The sequence below is a fragment of the Clinocottus analis genome, unplaced genomic scaffold, assembly GCF_023055335.1.
Source record: "Clinocottus analis isolate CAN_PGR_092001 unplaced genomic scaffold, fCliAna1.0.p SCAF_12, whole genome shotgun sequence".
NCBI classification, from domain to species: Eukaryota; Metazoa; Chordata; class Actinopteri; order Perciformes; family Cottidae; genus Clinocottus; species Clinocottus analis.
The window spans coordinates 9942705-9965169 of NW_027175843.1; the positions used below are offsets into that span (position 1 = coordinate 9942705).

At 37.6% G+C, this 22465-nt stretch overlaps 2 protein-coding genes across 3 annotated transcripts in view; one reads left to right on the forward strand and one right to left on the reverse strand.

Annotated features, from left to right (window-relative positions):
* LOC137782740 (glypican-6-like) overlaps positions 1-13448 on the forward strand; it is a 70375-nt gene extending 56927 nt beyond the window's left edge. For both annotated transcript variants that reach the window (XM_068572316.1, XM_068572318.1), the window contains 3 exons: positions 8823-8959; positions 9965-10140; positions 10776-13448. In XM_068572316.1, the coding sequence (XP_068428417.1) occupies positions 8823-8959; positions 9965-10140; positions 10776-10981 (519 nt within the window). In that variant the 3' untranslated portion in view covers positions 10982-13448. The remainder of the gene's footprint in view (positions 1-8822; positions 8960-9964; positions 10141-10775) is intronic.
* dct (dopachrome tautomerase) lies at positions 13090-17542 on the reverse strand. Its single transcript, XM_068572319.1, has 8 exons — positions 17136-17542; positions 16727-17026; positions 16030-16130; positions 15442-15608; positions 15159-15338; positions 14940-15075; positions 14660-14861; positions 13090-13939 (listed from the first exon to the last, which is right to left on the reverse strand). The coding sequence occupies exons 1-8, from the start codon at positions 17419-17421 to the stop codon at positions 13764-13766; spliced, it is 1548 nt and encodes a 515-aa protein (XP_068428420.1). The 5' UTR covers positions 17422-17542; the 3' UTR covers positions 13090-13763.
* Positions 17543-22465: the final 4923 nt, after the last annotated feature.

Genomic DNA, 22465 nt, shown 5'->3' on the forward strand with positions numbered 1-22465 from the left:
AGAAAGCCCAGCCCTCCCTCATTACACAGCCATGTCTTTGTCAGATGGAAGGGCATAATTAAATAATGAGTCTGGCAAAGAAACATATTAATTCACAATCCATCTCAATCAGGCACATGGGTTACATCCATACTGTACACCAGGGCTTTAAGACTCTTTTCCTGTCGTGAGATTAAGACATCACACAAGATGTATTGAGCAACCATTTATAGACTATGTATCATCCACAATGCACTGATGTTATTCACAAGGCAACACAAGTAATGCTTCTAATGCATTAGACTTTAAAAGTGCGAACTAAACAAGTCCTAGTCTTCTTTCATATTTTAGGTATATTATAACAGAGACATTTTAAAAGTAATACAAAAGTCACCAGTATTACAATGCTGTCATGTTAGTTTTTTCTCTGGGTAAAACTCTGACATATTTCATGCATGCATGTGTCGGCAGTGTGGATCTAACAATAATGCTTCTGAAACCATTTTTGATGCTCACACTTTCACCATTTGTCTAGTCCAAGGAGGTGGAAAATAAACTGTAGTAGCAAAACAGGGTTCTGTATCACAAAGTAGGGAGTCATGGGTCCATTTAAGAAAGCTCTTTGGAGTCAGCTCATGAGCAAACAAGTTTTACACCAAAAGTGAAAAATAAGACACATTAGTCAAACAACTTAGGCCTAGTTACAGGAAAGTGTAGCAGCAACTTTTGGGAGTAAATCAAAAGCAATTAAGTGATTGATCACTTGTGCCCAGAGAGGAATGGCCCATCAAATTGCTCTATGACATTTTTTTTTTTTTTTATAATTTGAGAAACAATTATCATGTGATATTCACAAGCAGCCACTAACCATAACAATAGGGACACACTTATTAGACGCTGGTCAAACTAGAAGTGAAGTGTAGTCTGCTGCTAACAGAGGAAGTACATTCAGATGATCCCTCCTCTAGACTGTAAATGTATCTACCGATGGGGAAAAAAACAAGGCAGATGCAATCACATTTATGATTGGAGTTATGAGGTTGCGTCTATTTGTCTTGGTGTCAACAAAAGTGTATTAAAGTGCGTCTGGCTTTTAGCCACAGGGATGTAAGACACTTAAAATGACAACTGTAAATGGTGTTTACAGTTTCTGGACTTAACATTGAACAGTTCTGGACATAATGTGTTCTTAGTTCAGTTTTTACCTTTTTCATATGATTGCCTCAATAGTTTCTGTGTCCTGTCCTCATCATCTTGACAATAATCAGTACAATGTGTGAATTTTACAATGCTTTCTTAAGGTACAATCATAGGCCAAATCAACAGTTATAACACCAGACTATAATAATATAATACACTAATGCATAGACTACCATGCTGATGCATGGTACCATGCCATGTATTACCATGCTGGTGCCTTAAAGGTTCTGCTACTTTTCATATCTGTCAATACATTAATGAGGCACATTGGCCTCAATCCACTCTGGGCTGCCTGCCTCTCAGGGGAACAAGGGCAGAAGGGAGCGAGCAGGCCGGCCGATGATTGCTCAGTTCTCCACAGAGCTTAGCAGAACCTTTAATCATCTCCTTTTTTCAAACTTCTCCTGTCATGCACTGCGCAAACTCACCACTGTTTCATCAATATTCTGTCATTTTTTTCTCACTGTGGGATCGTTGTGTGATACATTTTGTTCACCATGATATGCCATAGTGCATAAGTGTGTAAATACCGTGGGACTGAGCAAATGGTTCGAGGCAATATTATGTTAAACGGGCCGTAGAGTAGTTCCCATTGTACATTGACAGTATGTAAATATTACATGAACTACAATTACAAGCAGCAATTTGTCATTTGTGTTGTGTGAAATATGGACAAAAATACAGTTACCGCCAGTTGAAGTTGGGCTCTTAAAACATCTTTGTATTCATACATTTTAACTGGGTAGTCACAATCACAAAGGACAGCTGCATAATCCTTTAAATGTAAGATATCATTAGTTTTTTGGATGCTTTTTTGAAACGTGATGTATTTTTGGGGATTGTTTCTCAGTGATCAAATTAGCCTAAAGAGACCAAAGTCGTTGATTTGTAATCTTGCATCTCTTGTAACAAAACAGCTCCTGCTATTTTTGGATTCTCTATTGTTCTTTGCTCTTTGCTTTTCTTTTTCTCAAGGTACACAGATATTCGCCGTCACATTAAATTAAAGGCATGATGAATTATTTCTCCTACAATGAACACTGTTGAAAGTTGAAAATAAAGTTATGCCTCCAGTGTGTCACAGAACTGAGCGATTTAATTCAGTATTCAGCTTCATCCTACTAAAGTATGGAATCAAAACTGAATTTGACAAGATGGTGAGATAGTATGAAAACAAATCCAATATATTGTTCCCACGCAACTACGTTAACATGTTGTACAGTACTTCCTATGGCAGATTTATTTGAAATCTTAAGGTATATGTAAGCAAGATAAGTGATGAATATAATTTTTCTGATTGCCTCAATAGTTTCTGTGTCCTGTCCTCATTTTCTGTATACTATTATAATGGGTCTCAGCATTTCCGCTACTGTTAAAAAACACAGGCCTGCGAAACAAGACGAAATCAAAACAAGTATCTACTGCCAGGAAGCAGCATTAAAACAACATCACATTGCTGTCACTGACAGTGTTCTCGCCAGGAGATATAAGAAAGATGAACATACTGCCGAGGCTGATGCTTTGTCGAGATGTGTGCGTTAAATCAGGTCGAAGTATTCTGCTGTGTCAAATTTATGCTAGGACGTGATCAGTTGCAATCAGGGGAAACAAGGAGGGCGGCTCCAGCTGAGAGTTGAAAAAAGGGCAATGGCCCACAGAATGATGCTAAAAATGGATTTATCATGTAGCCCGGCAGTGAAGGACCAAAACCACCACTGTCATATCCAACCAAAATTTAGTCTGCAAGTGGTTGTTCTGTTTTCTAACCGTGATTTGCTTTGGTGAACTATTCCCGTCTGTGTGAGCAGTGGAAGATAAACAGCAAGGCGATGTCTTTAGCCTCATCTGTGAAGTCACTGAGGGGAAACATATTTGCTTTTGCCCTCTGTTGATGGATATTGATTGGATAACAGGCCACATCCATATGCACTCTGGTAGTTACTTGCTCTAAGCAACACTGCCAGTCACCTTTGATGTGAATGTTTCCAGACAAGGACAAAACAAGGCCTGACAAAAGGGAAGGCAACTGCTACTCAAAACATTATATCTCAGAGGTCATTTTCTTGGTTTGCTTTGGGCTAGCCAATATTATTTCTACTCCACCGATTTTTTAATGTGCTAAAAGTACTTTGGAGTCCAGATGGCAAGTCTTGGTTGAGAGAATCTGTAAACCTGAACCAATGAGAGGGACTTTATGACGTGTTAGACACTAGATTAAACAGCTATGTCCAGGGACATGCACCCACAAGGCGTCAGCACTCTGGCAGTTGAACATGACCACATAGCAAGGAGGGTGCAATAATCTTTAGCTTTGGCTCAGTCAACAATATAACTTGATCGAGAATGTGATGAAGAGGCAGAGATATTCTTACTGCGGACTTCCTTCTTGTGAGAAACTATTCGGCCTTTCCTCAAAGTGGTCACTGGTCAGGGAGAGACTTATAGCATGGCCAAGGTCTTGGTATGAGTATAACCGACTCCCTGACCTCTGTAATTGAGATGCAGGAAGAATACTGCATTCGTATCAAATGAAAAACTATTTTAACGCAGACAGGAGGAGCAGTTGCCAGGGAAAATAAGTTGATCGAGGAGTTGTCTGCCCCTTGTGGTTTAGTGGTGAGACCTGCTGCCAAGTCTATGATTAGATTGAACATGCACTAATTTAGCTCAGACTTGCAGCAGAGGGATATGCTCTTTGTCAAGCAGTGACAACATAGAGGTGTTATAACTGTGGGTGAGTCAGACCGGTTGATAAGCTGAGGGAAGGGTTGTGAGCGAGAGAAAGGGAGATTTACCAGCTGACCGAACAGCCAGCTGAACACTGTAGGTCAGCGTTGGCAGCACTGTGATGTGTATTGAGACTAAAAAATTGAGCAACAGTCTGACCACATAATTCTCTTTTTTGTAAGGCAGATAGCACGTCCGGGCATCATCCAACAGCCAGATAAAAGCTTAGGTTGCTGACATTGTGCTGCTGCCAGGAGTGTGACTACACAGCTTCAAAGGCAGTGACACGTCAGCTTTTGATCTGAGAATAGGCAAGAGCATCTGAAAACCAGTGGTCAAAGTACAGTTCTCTCACATGTCTGTGCTAAACTGAAACAGCTGCCACCTGTTAACAGAATAACCAGGACAATACAACACATATCCCTACAACACTAGTATGATATCCACAATCTAAGACATCTAGTCTAATATCACAATATCATTATTGTCCAGCTTGTGTCTGCTCAAAACAAGACTGGGGATAAATATTGCAAGAAATATTTGGAGTATGTGTAAACAGATATTTTAAGCCGGCTAACACCATTATCTCATTGAGTCATACTTTTGTTTTTGGAAATAATAATTATCTGTCAACATTTCCTTTGTTTGTCCATTCAAGCTAGCCAATTACTTTTACACAGCTGGTAAACATTGGATCCAGTATGTTTGGGTGGATTTGTGTACATGGTTAAAAGAAAAGATAACGGTGAGGCTATGTTTGGATCGTAGCCCGCTAAGCTGTGTGAGCTGTAATACATTATGGGCTACGTTTCAGTGCTGTTTATTGCTAAATTAATCTTCTCTATCAAGGTTTAGCTGCTGGGTAGACTTCCTGTTTTCCTGCTCCTGAGGAGACACACAGAGCGCAGATAGAGAAGCATCATAGATGATTGGTTTGATTACATTGATGATTGAATTGAGATTCATAACAAGATTAATCATACATCAAGTGGCAGAAGAATTGAGTGATTGTTACCATGCTCTCAAGCTCATTTCCATTTTGGTACTCGAGGAGAAACAATGGAAGAGTATATATATGCTATGCACTCCAGAGATGACTGGGCACACACGGTTGTATTACAGTAGAAAGAAAGACCAGAGGCGATTTTTCACAAAGCTTTTTTGAAGAGGAGTCTTGTCTAAAACCAAGGGCCAGCTAGCCATGAAACCATCACTTTCACTTATAAGAGTGGTGCCAGAGAGAAAGACCAAAGAGAGAAAAGGGCCAGAGTAGCAAGGGGGCTGAGAATAAGAGAGAGAAAAAGCATAAAATCGTATATGCTTCATGACAGGAAGCAGAGAGACAGAGGGCAAAGGAGAAAATAATATATTTGAGTAAAGGAAGAGTTGGCGAAACGACACCTTAGTGCAACTTTTTATCCTACAGGTTGAAATTGATGCTTAATGAGTCTGGCGAGATTCTGTGTTTTTGGCATCAACATCAGAAAAGACAGACCAACGACTTGATCCTTTATCTCTGAAGCAAAAATGTAAAACATTTCACACTATTCTTCTGTTCCATAGAGCTGCATTGTTATCCAAAAACTATTAAAAGCCCATCAATTTGCCGCACTGGGGAACACGTTCCTTCAATAAACACGGCTGGTGTACTTTGTTCTGAGACAATCCCACAAACACCGTCCTGCTGCATACTAAGGGGCACCAAATGTGTATTGTTCCACTACTGAAAATAGTCTGCTTTAGTGATATTTGCTTAAAACTACAGTGCCTGGATATTAAAAAAGATTACTGAGCCTTTTGAAACAATAAAACTATATACGTCTCACCCATTTTCTTCAGTTGGAACCAATGTGTGTGAAACTCTTTTATAATGGAAAGACTAAAGCCGTTTTCATTTTGGTCTTTTGATAGGATTGTTTCACTTGTGGACAAAAATGCCAGACATTGTTTTATATATATATATATATATATATATATATATATATATATATATATATATATATATATATATATATATATATTTAAAAAAGGTTTTGTTGAGTATATTGTGCAAAGAGACAAATGTCTTTATATTCCATTGAAACCATTTGATGAATATATTTACAAACATTTAAAATATTTGTATTCCCTAATATGAAGAACTAGCCAAAGACTAGCAGTACTTCTGTAAATCAAAAGCAAACAGATTTTCTATTTCATAATTATAAAAAATAATTGATAATATAGGCCATATAAAGCTCGAAAGGACAAGCCTTCATTCAAAAGTGGAAGTGGGAAATATATTCAACTCAAAACTGTGTTATACCATTCTTTAAATGTTTGTATGTGGCACATTCCTGATATGGGGACTTACAGTAAAGTGTTACATGTTCAGGTGGTCTAATAGGCTTTTAAAAGGTTAATTTACCTTTTTAAAAATGTGAGAATTTCTATAAAAATGTAAAATCGACAAGAGATGCATTTTGGAGATACATGATTTGTATTCAACTACAATAAGTAGGGGTTTGGCATTAAAAAAAAAGGAAAACAAAATCCGTTTTTTATCTGTCATATTAACAATAATATTCTGTGTCAGTGGAAAAGTGCATTTAGTAAAAATAACATTTGTTTAGTTAATGTAAACAGAAGGCCAACACTTGTGACACATTGCATATGTTGGGAATGCTTTAATATCTTACATATGTTTACAAGCTCCTTTTGAAGGACAAAAATATAATACTAACGATCGTGGTTTGCTCATCGGGTGAGTAAATGCTTCTATCAGCTGCCTTGTCAGCCATTATACATAACTACATGTATCACACACGAATAACACCTTTAATGTCTTCATGATCACACTTCCTGATAATATTCATCTAGGTCAGTGAAAACTAATGCACTGCAATGTTGTGAGGTAAGAGGGAGGTTTTTTTTATGATATTCATTGTGATCTTTAATGAGGATATCAACCCTTTCAGTCTGTAACACTCCACACACACTTACTCTACCTCGTCACATGCCATCACCTTCATACACTGTGATGAAAGCGTGGGCATGATTTTCCTGTTAGTACTGTCAATTTCTTGGTACGCAATTATTTTTTACTGGTCTTCCAAATTTCATCGGTTTCCATGGCAATGACATGCTGTATGTTAGACCACATGGAGATTTGTGTGAATTTGAAGTTTAATATGAAAGAAACACCATCAGTAAGCATAATTGGTTTTAGTTTAAAATGTATTTTTCCCCCCTTTTTAATTTCCTCTCTGTATTTTCTGCCTGGTTGGTTTCATCTGCCTCCCCATTTTTAAAAGACATAGTGCCATCTAGTGTGCAGAGCAACTAGTTGCATGCCAGGGCTGCTTGTTGCAGTCGTATCATCTATTCATTGTCATTACGTTACGTTATGAAGTGAAAGGTATATTTTTGTTGTGTGAAAAAAAAAGCTCCACCTTTCCTTCTTAGTACAGTTTTCTGCATTCAACATCATACATTTCATGTATTTTAGGTTCCTTGAGTACTTTTATTTGGTTACCAATGACTTTCTTTCAAGTATCTGTCTCAATAGAGCGTTGTGTTTGAGAGATGTGCTTGTTGTGGTTGAAATAAATGTTCAATCTGTATAACAGATAAATGTTTGAGTACAGCTTTGTTTCAACTTTGTACATTATGAAGTATAATAATCATGAAGACATTGTCTGCCATCTCTGCCCATTAAATAGCAAACCCTTCTAATGTCAGTCATGTGAAACATGGCATCACTGTGTTTAATGCAGGTGCTGATTAAATATGTATATTACCTAAAGGTAATATACATTCCTTCCCAGTTTAATTCACACTTTTTACTGGCCAGGTTTTGCCAGCAGATCCTGAGAAAAAAAAAGGCAAATCTCTCACTTGTTAAACTAAACTTAATGTGTGAGGTTTAGTCAAACATTGCCAGTCAATCTCTTGCATTGAGTGCAGCCTTGACCCTCTGGGCAGCATCAGAGCTGCTGAAGTGCTTTGGCATCAGTGTGACAGGATTAACACATCAAAAGCAGAGTCAGGGCCTACAGCAGCGTCACACAGTCAGTACAGCACCTTTCATGTTCTGCTCAGGTTCACTACAATTTCACGTAAGCCAGCAGCAAGTCAGACGGAAAAAGATAATGGGGCCAACCTTCTGCTATCAGGCTTTCCCTCAGCTTCAGTGAAATATGTCAAATTCTGTGTTTGATGAAAGATTGGAGTTCAACAGGCTCAAGTCAGGAAACGATATCTGACTGTGTCACATGGCCGGGATGCAAAGGAGCATTTAAGTCTGACATTCAAGCTGAAATTATTGCTGCGAGCCTGCATGGTCTCACTTTTCATGATGCAAACATTCGATAGTCGACGTGGAAGGAAAATTAAACCCAAATAATTTTTGGGGAGTAAAGATGTCTCAGGGTTAAATCCGAAGATTTATAATCCCTTTGATAAGATGTGGTAATAAGGGACGATGGGGCAGTTGTATAATGAGTTTACAAATGAGATGTATCATGAGTGACGGAGAGCTTAAGAATACTTCAGCTCAGTTACCATTTGTCATATATATATATATATATATATATATATATATATATATATATATATATATATATATATATATATATATGATTGTTGTAATACTTTGAGGGTGACAGCATGAATAAAGAAATGAGGGTGTTGTCATCAACATTTAAAAGAAACAAAGGCACTGATCTGTCTTTTTACACATGTTCTTGCTCTTGATAAAGAATGCATAATTCAACAAATTGTGTACGAATGCCCAATAAATCTGTATTTTTCTTCACTCATGCATGTGTATATAATTTCAGCTTTGACGTTTAAGGCTGCAACTATAGGAACACGGCCTTGATTTGTTTGTACAGGCTTTTTTTTCCTCCCATGTAACAACCCCTGTCTTTGCTTAGGTGGTTGACATAAAAGAGAAACTGAAGCTGTCAAAGAAATTCTGGTCCAACATGCCTGAGGCGATATGTGTGGAGGACAGAGTGACCGCTGGAAACGCCAGTGATGAGGAGTGCTGGAATGGACACACCAAGGGCAGGTAAGTGCACCATGGCCCAGGGGGGCGCAGACTAATACAAAAGGTTACGTAGAAGTCCAAAGTCTGTTTAACTCCACTAATCCTAATCAGTCTGATCCTAGAATTAAGGACCAGATTACTTACTTTCCTTGATTAAAACACAACCGTGCAGAAGCTTGCAATACAAACAAAAGGAAGTTGTCTCTGAAATACACTAGTTGATCGTTCTGATTACAACATAGTATACCATAAAGTATAATTTCCTTTTTTAATGACTTTTACAAATTGTCGGTTATGTTATGGAGTAGTGTTTTCATTCTTCTTGAACATGGGCAGCCACCATGTTGCGTGATGATAATCTGATTTCATTGTCAAGGAAAACATTTGCACGAGTGCTCAAAATGCCCGTAGCCATGGCTGAGGTCACAGTTAATTGATTTGTGCTACTTTTATTCATACAATGTATGATTTATGATCAGCATTCATATTTTAAATTCTTTGAATAGCCCTTGAAGCTGATAATTTAACCCTCTATATTGGTATTGCATAAGGAAGCTGCTGTCATTTTCTCTGACCAAAAAGAAAACATAAAATGTGAACTAACTCACTGAGATGTCAAAGGTGTATGGCACCCAGAGTGACCCGGGATTATGGGAAACAAGTGCTGTTGTGTGAGACAATCTCTGGAATGGCCTCACATGGTGGCCTGCTGCTTATATATCAGACAGGAATGCAGGCAGCTGACATGTTTTTCCTGGGGAAATATCTCACAAATATGTCAGAATATTACCTTGAATGATTATTAGGTCAAGCGTGATTGAGGAAAATGTTGTTGTTAAAACCTCAAAAGGCTATTCTTAAGTGCTGTATATAAATTAGACTCGTAGCTTAACATAACTCAATATGTTTGTCTAATGTTACAAATATTGTTTCTCATTGACTAATGAGCCCTCACCAGAGTTCATGTTCTTTTCACAAGCTTCTTGTCAAAAAAAAAGTTCCCTTTGTTGTATTTTTAACCTCAAGGTACTTCCCTGAAGTTCAGAAGGATGGACTGACCCACCAGGTGAACAATCCTGAGGTGGTCGTGGACATCACCCGCCCAGACACACTCATACGCCAGCAGATCATGGCTCTGAGGGTGATGACCAACAAGTTGAAAAACGCCTATAACGGCAATGATATCTACTTTCAAGACTCGAGTAAGCAATTGGCATTTACCTCACACACACACACACACACACACACACACACACACACACACACACACACACATGTGATACATGCTACTTTTGGAGGAAAATGTATTTTTAGTCTTGGTCTCCCTGTTTGGTCAAGTTCATTCTCCACCATGCCACTCATCTTGATAAGCTGTCTACTTTGAAATACTACCTGACCTTGAAGCGGAGGTAATCAACATCAGTAAAGCCGCAGGAGCCACTGCAGGTGCAAATAACTAACACAGGCAGTGTATAGAAAAAAATGCCACCAGTTCCAGTCTTCATCAAGGTATGGGGAAACCTGGAGGCAGCGTGTTGGATGTGCGGTATTCTCCTTCATTTAATTCCACTCCAACAAAGCCCATCCATCCAAAGAAAAATAATCAAATTGGGATTCACAGAGAGTCAAAAACAGATACAAACTGCCATTGTACATGCCATTTCTTTTCTTGATGCACCTCCATTAACCAATATTTTATCTGCTTGTGTGTTCAGCTTAAGTCAAACTGGAAAAAGTTGCATAAAGAAGAGTGAATGATTGTAAAATCTGCTTGTATTGTTGATTCATATTCCATTTTCAGTGATATGCTCAGTTTGGCGTGTGTTTGTTGTTGCAGGTGATGAAGGTAGCGGCTCAGCCAGTGGCAGCGGCTGCACAGAGGTCTGCCCCACAGAAATGAACGTTGCTGCCACCGAAGCCCCGATGGTGGAAGCCGACCGGAGCGGGCCGGTGGATGACGCTGCCTCGCTCTGTGCACCCTCTCTAGCCCTGCCAACCATTTTGTCCCTCTTCGCCCTGGCACTCCACCGACAATGGAGATAATGTTGGAGGAACCGGCTAAACATGGACATGCTGAGTTTTTTTTCTTTTCTTTTTGCAGTTTTTGTATTCAGGCAGATTGGAGCTACACTCAAGCAGACAGTATTCAGGCTGCCAGTCTGGAGGCAAGAGGACTCTAGTCATACATCGTGATTTCCCACTTTCCCAAAGATTGTGCAGCGCCATCCTTATGCTTGATATTTTATGGCATCATTTCACCACCTAACACTGATGCCAAACCAACAAACTCTGCTTCAGAGATTTCTTGCACATATGGCAGGTATTAATGTAGGTCTCCATGTGGAAAAATATAACACGCACTTTGTTTGTTTCAATTTTCTTTCTGCAAAAATTGTTGTGTTGAACAAATGTTGAGAATGTGGTTATTTGATCTACCTATAAGAGGTTTAATGTTTGGTTAACATTATATTTTGAAACAAATACAAGGGATAATGACCTACAATTCTGAAACATTTGATTTCCAGCTATTTTGATTGAATCCTCGTTCCATGTCATTAAATCATGTGCCAATTAATGATTTTTGGAGCAGATGCAACCAGTGAATCATGTTCCTTTATATTTTATTTCTCAGTAATGTCAACCATTTGACAAGAGCTTAGGTTAGGTATAACATCGGTTGGTCATGGGCCTGCTGTGTTCAACAGCTGCCTTTTGCTAAAACTCACATTTTGTTAAAAGGGATAAGATTTACTTTTTATATACTCATTTGCCTTGCAACAAATGTATTATCTGCACAATATTCTCATATCATGCTGGTTTCTCAAGCTTGGCTTCAGGAGTAGACAGCTTCGGCTGAATTAATGTGGAACAAGTATTGACAAACAGAAGGTATCACCAACATGCAATGATGCTGTCATAGTGATGCTGGTTCTGTGGTGCTGTGGGGTGCATGTCCCGGAGAGTAATTAATTAATTAATTAATGTTTGAGAGGACTAAACAAAATTTAATCCTCACTAACGTATATGTTTTCATTCATCAATAATATATTTCTTTTATTTTGTTTTCAATACAGGTTCTTGTCTCTAAGTAGTCACCCAGTGCCTAAGTTCTATCTCACGACTTTCCAGCACTATTGATCTGCAAGCAATGCCCATCAGGAAAGAGTTAATCAAATCAACCATTTATAAAATATATGTAAAACATACTCTGTGGACATGAATAAGCTTTATCAAGGCACAGTAATTGAAAATCATGACCCTGGTCTGTAAATGTGTAAATGGAGATTGCAGCATGAAAAGCACACCCTTTCAATACAGAATCACCATCACAGATGGAAGTCTGCCGCTGCAATTTTTACATTAATTTCCAGTAATTGGAGCTAAAATTGTTTTGTTCTGTATTCTCAGATTAGTCTACAAATATTGTCACAAATATTACATATTTTTTAAGTTTCAGGAATTCTTAATTTGCATAGAGGATCTAAAAAGGTGCCACTTTTGCATGCGTGATTGAATATGCAAAGCTTATCCTGTAACTACTATCAGAGTTTGGATGTTATAGCTATTATAATTAATTGTAGTGTTTAAAACGCTACAAAACTGAAATACTGTTAGACAGGAATAAAAAGTTATCTTTTGCTATTTCTGCAAATGTATTACCACAGGTATTTTAAGTGTGGGGGAATTATTAGGAGAGGAAGTTGCAAACAGCACAAAGTGGTTACAGGAAATGCAAAGAAAGGGCCTCTAGATTTATCTGTAAAGCTTGAACGGTTGTGTCTGCAGCACAGACATACTGGAAGCCGACCACAGTCACCTGTGAAATGAGAATCTGTGGAGACCGGACAGGCCTGAATGCTTCAGTGAAGCTCCTCAGTAGAGCGTACTTACAGAGAATGTGAGAGGCCTGGCACTGCTGAGGGGGGCGGACAAAACCCAGCCTGTATGTACGTCCACTGTTCTCTGAGAGCCCCTCAGCTCCATAACAGCAGCCCAGCTAAGCTTACAAAGCCAAGGAATTAACCAGTGTTATGCCCTGCACAGTATATCAGTGAATATTTGTTCTGCGTTTCTTTATTGCATTTAAGTCAGCGTTTGCATTCTCATTGCACGTACAGAAAATATAGAGAAAATATGTCAAAGGTGTCATTCAAAAGGATTCTTTATTATGAATATTGACCTTACAGGATGCCCTTTTTATGTTTTGTATCATTGAACTTTTAATCGTACTATTTTTGCTATAAAATATTGAAAATGGATGCCTGGAGGGACAAATTATCTGAAAAATTTTATTTCCAACATTCTTTTTTTTTTTTTTTTACAATCAATGCATTTCTGTATGGGGTCAAATCATAATGCGGTTGGTTTGGCGTTTGAATCTAATTTCAAATTAAGAAATGCAAACAACTAGTTGAGCAAATATGCCTTATTGTTTTCCAGTGCAATTGAGATGATTGCATTCGTGTTTTGTTACTCTTATTGAGAATAAATATTTATTAAAACATTCCAATAGATATGTATTGTATATTTGTGTTGTAAAATGTGCATAAAATTATGTGCATTTATAAGATAAAAAAAACTGTATGTAACCAGTTAAAGTATACATTCATTTTGATTGGTCTTGGGACATTTCTAATAATATGTTTTAATGGATATTACATGAATCGCATAAGTGTTTTACATAGATTTGATCTCTAAAACATTTGTCCTGATTTAGGGTTCATATTTTTCTCTTGCATCACAGTAGGGCATACAGAATATTGGTGATTGGCTGCTCCATCCTTCTCAGGTTTGTATAACCTTGTACAAGGTTTGTACAGAACATCTATGCTTCATCTGTGTACTTTCTATTTGTGAAGTCTGCTTTTATCAGAGGTTCAAAGCCTCTGTTTCTCCGTTGACGCAGGTAGAGCACAAAGATAAGGACAAGTGCCAAGAGACCAATGAAGACTCCCCCCAGAGTGGAGCCCAGCACAAACACAGCCCGCCCTCCATCTGCGTCTGTAAAGATGAAGCACAAGTGGAGATGGTCATTGATACTTTGCAGCAAAATATACAAACTAAATGAAAATATCAGTCATATTTGTTCAAATAAGAGGTTTAGAATGGGGATTTGAGAGGTTTACAGGAGACTATAAATTGACATAAACAACTCAACATTGCTCAGCAATGAACTGAAATTTCTTACTTCAAATCTCATAGGCCTCACTGTGTTTTGCAACAAAAACTGCCCTCTGATGGCTAATTTAAAATTTTGAGCCACCCAACAATAGCTCCCGCAAGCATGTATACTCAAGCTAAAACAATAATAATGTAAAAGCAGAATGATTACAGTATTACATGATGTAATTCTTTCATAAGACGTGTTTCTCTTCTTTGCCAGCTGTTTGTCACTCAAGAGCTCAACAAACTTTAGAGACAATCCTATACCCTTGTAGTCCGATTTGAGGTGGGAGTCAGTGAGTTTAAAAGAATAGTTTGAGATGTGCAGATTAAACAAAGATAATAGTGAGAAAACATGTTAATTAGTTGACTTTAGAGGTGCTGTGGGGTTGATTTGTGTTACTTTTTGTAGAGCCAGGCTAACTGTTCCCGTTTGCAGTCTTTTTGCTAAGCTAAGATAGCCTTACATTTACCAGCCAAAAATGACAATGGAGTCGATCGCCTCATCTAGCTGTGAGAATGTGAAACGTATTTCCTCAAAAATTAACACTTGCTCACCATCCAGGCCAATGGCATAAGAGTATCCCAGCTGCTCAGATGTAACGTATATCTCCTCGTTGGTGATCGGAGGGAAGAAGGGAACCATGTTGTAGTCCCTGTTGTGGCCAATGGGGGCCATCTCATCTGGGTAGGTGGCGTTGGATGGAACAAACCTTTTCATCCACTCATCAAAAATGGCATCAGTGAATGCATGGAGCACCTAAAAAAAACACAGGGATTTTAGCAACAGCAAAGCTACCGTGTTACCTGAAGTTACAACATAAAATCAGACTCTGACCAGGAAGATGGGGTCATTGGCAGCAGAGTGAGACAAAGCGCTGGTTCCATTGAGCATGGAATGGACGAGGTTGTGAAGGTTAGTGACGGATTCGTCCAGTTCTCCATCTGGTTTTTCAAACCCCTCCAGAGCATTTCTGTTGGTAACAAAGTCTGTTCAACAGTAGTTTTGCAAAGAAGCAGGAGGTATATTTTTTCTACTATGACAGATGAGTTGTACCTAAAACTAGAGGAGGAGTTGGTGAAGTATGGAGGGCTGTCGAAGTCTTTGATTCCAAGGCAACTTCTGACATCGGTCATGGTGGGCAGAGACATGTTACCTCCGCCCATGATCCCTCTCTGAATGGAACCCTCATTGGTGCCATTACAGAGAGTTACCAGGCGATTGTACTCGTCCAAACTGAAAATTAACGAAATAACAGAAATATTGTGGTTTCTACCAATAAAAACATGCATTCATTTGCCCAACAGTCTCAATTCTATCCCCTTTTCCCCTCGCTAACCTGTCACATACCACCCCCCATCTGGAGAATCTGGACTGGTTGCTGATGAGAGACGGGTTGTCAAGGTTTCGGCCCCCGAGCATAGAGTCAGTACAAACATCACACTCCTTTTGTCCCGTGGCAAAGTTCCAGAATGGGATCCCAAAGTTCTCGTTGCCAGTCAATCTCTGCAGGCAATAGACACATTTAATTAACAGCTAATATGCAATCTCTGATTGCTACACTGGAACTGTGACTTCCCCAGCTTGGATCCGGTCACATCTATATATCCTAGCAGCTTTTTTGTCTCTCACTGGCATTTTTTAGATTTTGGACCAATATTTTTGCATCTCAGAAGTCTTCTACATTCGTTCTAGAATACATAAACTCCAAGGTATTCTTACTGCAGTTTAGGATAAACAAATATTATATAACTTAATGAAAATCGCACCCCCAACTGAGAAATTTACATTTTCACTGTCACATTAGTCTTGTATATTCGAACCGGTTGGTTGAATAAAAAATATATATAAACCATAGTTTTTCTTATTCCTCCCATTCATGGGATTCAATTAGTTTAAAAACATGTTTTCAGAAGATTACACATACCTGTAACTCTCTTTCTAAGCTGAGGAGGTGATACCTGTGCCAGGTGATGAATGCTGGTCCTTTGTGTGAGAAATCAATGGCTTTGAAGGGACGACCGGGTCCTACAGGGAAGAAAACTGATCACGAGGCAATAATGATGCACATCACACACTAACGTGTCAAATAATTATGAATACTATACCTTTTGTTCATGAGTTAACAAATTACTTTTTAATTGTTTTGCAAATAATATAAATTGTTAAAGTCACAGTAAAAAAACATTTTGAAAACACAATTTGCTGCTCCTCTTAATGTTTTTTTAACACCAAAATCTGTAACAATCCACGATTTTTCAGATTTTCAACTTGTATTGCTTTGATAACAATGTGGAAAATGGTAACAAAGGCCTGCTTTTTCAATTATGATCGACAATATATATATATATTTAACTCTACCCTTATAAATCTGCATATACCTCAAATCTATGTGCTCAACAGTATTATGGATTAGGTCTACATCTTATATGAACTGATAAAATCTGGAAATGCTTGGCGCAATCTTAAATAGTGCCACACAGTGCAGAGCTAGTTTAAAAAAAAAATACACACGTTCCTAATATTTTTGTAAACCTGATACTCCTATCATGTTCCTGATAAATCAATCACATAAACAGTTACAATTGTTTTTTTAGTCAAGAAATGTGACCGTGCTTAGTTACCCAGAAGAGTGTCCCGGACAGAATAGTAATGTTGCCAGACAAAGAAGTCGTAGATGGAAATGTTGACAAACTGGGGCTCAGTTCCACTTGGTCCCAGTAGTCCCAGCCAGTGCTGGGTGGCAATGACGTAGTCTGGTTGGGTTGTGGTCTTAGACAGTTCTAGGACATTGAGGAACTCCTGGAGCTCTTCGGGGGTCAGGGAGTGGATGTTTTTCCGTTCCACAGGGGCTTTCCTCTGGTCACAGTTTGGTCCGGTCCAGCCAAATTTGCACTGACCACAGTCATAACCTGCAAAGTTACCTAAAACACAGAGACCAAACTTAATGTATCAAATCATATTGATTTTATTGAGTTTATTTCGGTTTAGCATGACACAGGGAAATATTTAATACAAGTGCACATGACTCACCAGTACATCTGCAAGTCTGATTGAAGAATTTAGTCGGCCACCTCTCTCTGTCATCAACATTTCTCAATCTGTACGGTCCTCCCCAGGGTTTGCTGTCGACTCTGACAGCTGAGCAGTTTCCTCTTCCTGACAGAGAGCCGCACACATTGGCAGAATCTGAGCCCAGAGCGGGGCAGCACTGCTTGGACGTGATCCCCTCCACTGTGCAGCACACGCGGGGGAACTGAGCCTCTGCAGGCTCAAGCCAGAGGAGCATATAAAGAAGACCAAAACCCAGAGCATTCATCCTATTTCACCTGTTTGTTTCCTCCAGTTAGTGGTGACAAATCAGTCCGTAGATCAACTTCCAGCAAGAAGACGGTCGATTAGTTCCCCCTGAAGAGTGTGGAATCCCAGTCTGCTTCGGTCCCCAGTTGTGTATCTTTAAATTAGATTCAGTGATAGTTTAAACATCTGTGAAAACAACACTTAAAGCCAAATCATGTTGCGTTCCAGTCGGTTACATGCACATTAAGAAAGACTCTAATTTATGTTCTCGCTTATGTAGAGCTGAGGAGGATTAAGCCTTCGGTCTTGTGATCATCACCTGACAGCAGAGCAGTGAGCTGCACTAGGATTTGGATGAATACCAAGAAACTGCCCGAAGGGACTAAACAGTTGTATGGACACTTCATACAAAAAATATTAGACTGTCGGCTGTATTACTTCAAATAATAAAACTGAGTAGACTGTACAGCCACGTGTGCACAAATCCAAAATAAATATCAAATGTATTAATGTGTGAACAAACATAATGTAGAGATACTTCTGGAACTACATGTGAAATAGAAGCTTTGTCTCAAAACAAAATAATGGATTTGTTGTGTCATTCTCAGTTATCTAGAAAAATCTGCTTCTGATCCGGAGCTGTTTCTGTAAATCTGTTACATACATTTTTTGGAGGATTAATCACTTTAATCCAGCCAGAAGGGTCAGGTTTCAGATGTTTTGGAGCTTGTTATTTTAGCAGGTCCATTCATATTTTTTGTTTAATTTATTAAACTTTTCACCGCCATCGTGTGCAAAGCTTCTGAGGTGAGAAACTTGAACTTTACTGAAGTATTTCCATTTGATGCCACATGTACTGCTTCCATACATTTCTGAGTTAACGACTATGCGTTTTACTGTACAACATTTTTCTGACAGCTTTTTAGATTGAGATATTACAGCAAAACATTTGATGGGTTTAGAAAACAGACATTGACAATCTTAAATGATTTCAGGAGATAAAAGTAATTAAAAAAGAGAATGTTATACCCCATTGTCTCACCACTCAGGGTTTACTTGTGACCCTCTGGTGGAGGCTTATGGTAAATCACCGGACTGAATATGCACTCACGCAACGGTGTGAGCATCTCATAGTGTCACATGTGATGTTAAATCAGAACATTTTACTGCTGAACCAGTAATTAACATATTTTGCTCAGAATACAACTGTACTTTTTAAAGTGGGATTTGAATGCAGGTTTTTTACTTGTGGAGTATTTTTAAACTGCTATATTCTCATTGAAACAGTACTTGAGTACTTATTGTGAATGTATGATACTGTCACTGTATTTCACATTATTAAACAATAAATAACTACACAAATTTAGTTTATAAAAACAAGGTTTTAAAAAGATATTAGACATGTATTGCTTATTGTGGCAACTAATAGTGTTTTGTACTGCAGTGCATCGTTAAAAAATACATCAACCAACACTGAGATCTGTAAAACTGTGTGCGCATAATAAAAATTAATCAACAGCTTAAGCTTCAAGGTGGTTAGAAGGTATGGGAAGATGTGTCAATTTAGAGTAAATAGAATAAAACGGACTAAACTGCTGGTGTGGTTTCTTAAAAAGCTCTAAATTGAGTTTCTTTGAATGAGTGTGAGCAACTAAAACGCCAAAAAGGCAGAACATTCCTTCTCCATTCATGATTCGTGGAAAAATGACTAACAGCGTCAGAGAGTTATTCAAATAATCGAGTGGATGATGCTGTTCTCCTTTCATCTTTCTGATAAGGAGAAATGAATAGATTTACTGTGTATAAGTCTTATCAATACAGGTTTGAAAGCATAGACTATAAGACAATTTAAACTGAATTTAGGGAGATGGATGTAGTTTTTACAAATTGTCTCTGTTGAATAACTTCCTCTTTTATATGTTTTGTATTTTCTTTCTGCATATTTTTGTTTTATGAATTTCCCTTTTTGGGGGTTCAATTTGTCAAAATGTTAAAACTCATCTAAATTCTTTCTCATTACAATTTTGTTTGTTTTTAACACACATGCCATGAAGGTCAAATCCAAACCCTTCACACACATTCATATATAAGAAAAGCACCCATAAGGTTGTGCTTGTGATTAAAACGATAAACCAGAAGTCACGATGGAAGAGGATGATTGTGTAGTGTGGGCATTATTTGTTTTCACTCAGCTATCATGTTATTTAAGCAGCCTTTGTTCAGAATCAGGAGCCCTACACCCATAAAAGAAGCTTTATAATGGGAGAAACTCCTGATGCTTTATCTCATTGACTTTGCACTCCTAATGCATTCCTCTGGCCTGACATGTGACTGCTGGTAGCATAAGTGCATATAAGAAAAGTCTGTATTCCGCTATACTGAAGAGAAAGTTAGAAAGTGCGTCCAAAAAAAATATACTGTTGTAATGAAAGCTATAAATTGATAAGTGATATATACATCCTAACTGAGGCAAGATTAAGTGATACATAAAGATTTGGAAATGTGTCCCATTCTAATCCCTCCCCTGCTATTATATTTGTCGAGTGTATTCTTAATTGATGAAGCTGTTCTTAATACGTCCATCATATATTTAGTATGTTTGCCTACTTGCATTTATATCCACATTGTATTTCACTGTAAATGCATGAAAATAATAATGAAGCGTGTTCATGATCACAATATTGAATCCAAACTTTAAAAGAAAATCATATTCAATGTTGTTTTCCAGTCAAAATCTGACTGGAAAAGTGTCAGATTTAGAATCAGTGTCCACGTCCAAAATGCTTTTAAGCCTCAGATAAAAATGACAGTCTGCCCACAGACAGACATGAACATGGCCTCATGAGAAATCTCATGTGTGACCACTGAGTCTTTTACACAACAGGCTGTGTGGGGTTCACTGCACTCAACAGGATTAGTGAGCAGAATTCCTGGAAGAAGTCAGATGGCATTCCTCTATAGAAATAATTTCACATTTATGTACATAAAAATAAGTCTGTGAGTGTGTAAGTGAAAGAAAAAAAAGAGTCATAAGACTTAAAGTATATGGGATTCTAACGCATTTACCAATTACTTCATTGTCATTCATCACAGTAATGGCTTATCATGTTTTGAAAAATGGTATGTTTTGCATGCAAAAAGCATATTCCATAAATAAAATTAAAGACAAGATAAAATCAAATGGTATTAAACAAGAAGAAAAAAAACAGACACGCTTAAAGGTTTAGCAAACCAATTTAGGAGTAAGTAAATGACATGAGGGAGCACCTTTAATCCAAACTCACACATACTACACTGCAATCATGTGTTTTTGAGGGCCAAAAGTAATGTGATTTCCGATGGATTCCTTATAATTAAGTATTTTTACATTTAACAAAGGATACATAGTAGCAGTTAAATGTTTTTTCATATAGTTTTTACATTTTTAAAAATAAAGATGAGAACAGAAACAGAATTGTTAATATCCATAATTTACTGACCGTAAAAATAAAAACCAACACTGGATTAGTATATATTACATCTATATAGCAGCTGCAAGTGTGTTTTATTATTATTTGTTTTTCAAATATTATATTTATTTTTTATTTTTTTATAAAGTTCTCTATTATTATATCTATTATGTATCAACGTTTTGTATTTAAGTGATTTATTTTGAAAAAAAAAGTAAGACATCCAATATCCCTGAATTGAACCAGTCGTCTGATCGACCATTATTGTAACTGTAGTGTGAACTGCTGAACAGAGTTGTATAAATATCCATATTGTGTTACGTTTTTTATTATTCTCCATTATTTGACCTGGCTGTTGGAAAAAATGTTCTCCCCAAAACTGACTCCATCAAAAATGTGTGAATAAACAGAAGCCATTATTCCTACTGAAACACAGGATGGTGCCAGAGAGCCACGAAGAAACCAACTTTCACATATATTAGCGCGCTTGTGTGAAAGACGAATAGTTTTAATAAAGGGAAAATGGGTCTAATATTTAGAAGATGTTTTATCTGGAAACTTCTGCCAATCAGTTCAGGATAACAAATGAATAACTGTCAGTATATTTATGTGGGGATATTTTGAAGTGACAACTTGGAGAAATATATGTATAACAACAAACAAAGGAATACTGCCTAGAGCATATTTTGAATTTGCATATCACTTAGTAGTGGTAAAACTCATTGCATCTACACACTCTCTTTTTATTTGGATTCTTTCTTCACGGATGTGCATAATAGTGCATAATGCAGGCATTACACTTAAAACCATCTGTTATTAGTCTTTCAAACAGAATCACAGAAGGAAGTGATTATTCATTTGTGAAATGGTCTTGTTACCATGGATGAAGATATGGCTCCATTTTCTTGACAGTGTTGTGAATATTGCACTTAACACCCCCACTCTGCATCTGTTTTACAGGAATATGTGCTAGATAAATAAGAGAAGGCCTTTTACATTTTTAATTGAGACCACTTCAGTTACATTTATGAAGAACAGAGCTTAGTGTCCTAGAACCTGTTAAAAAGCATGTGTTATGTGTTTTATTTGGTCTTATTTCATTAATGCTGTGTAATTTGAAGAGCCACTTGGCAAACCCTGCTGGGCTTTTAGGTTTCTTTTCCATATTCACATGCGTATCTTCAATTTTTTTTGTTATTTTTTAATTAGTCTTTAATCGAATTCCTTTGTGAAATACAATACTTAAAAAAAACGATGGAAAATGGACAAGGATGGTCACGGAAATGTTGTTCAGCGAGCACTGAACCGTATACAATATACATTTTTTTCTTTATTTAAACAGACATGATGAAACAACCTCATTTTCAAAATAAAAACTGCCTATAGGTCAATATAAGTTTACAATAATCAATTGTGGTAATTATTCCAACATTCTGATAAAACTTTAACACGTCCTGGTCGCCTGATTTTTAAGAACTCAACATGTCTCTCCTCTTCTGACATTTTTTCTTTCCTATGAGAACACATTGAATCCACATTGTATGATGTATCTTACATTTTCACTGCTTGTATCACAAAACAACTTTGACTACATCTCCTACAAAAGTCTCTTCT

Bases quoted from the DNA above. Each gene is read 5' to 3' on its own strand.
- dct (XM_068572319.1), bottom strand. From the start codon at position 17,421: ATGAATGCTCTGGGTTTTGGTCTTCTTTATATGCTCCTCTGGCTTGAG. The intron at 17,027-17,135 runs GTGAGTCATGTG...TCTGTGTTTTAG, and splicing joins TCAGACTTGCAGATGTACTG to GTAACTTTGCAGGTTATGAC. The intron at 16,131-16,726 runs GTAACTAAGCAC...TCTTCCCTGTAG, and splicing joins TGTCCGGGACACTCTTCTGG to GACCCGGTCGTCCCTTCAAA.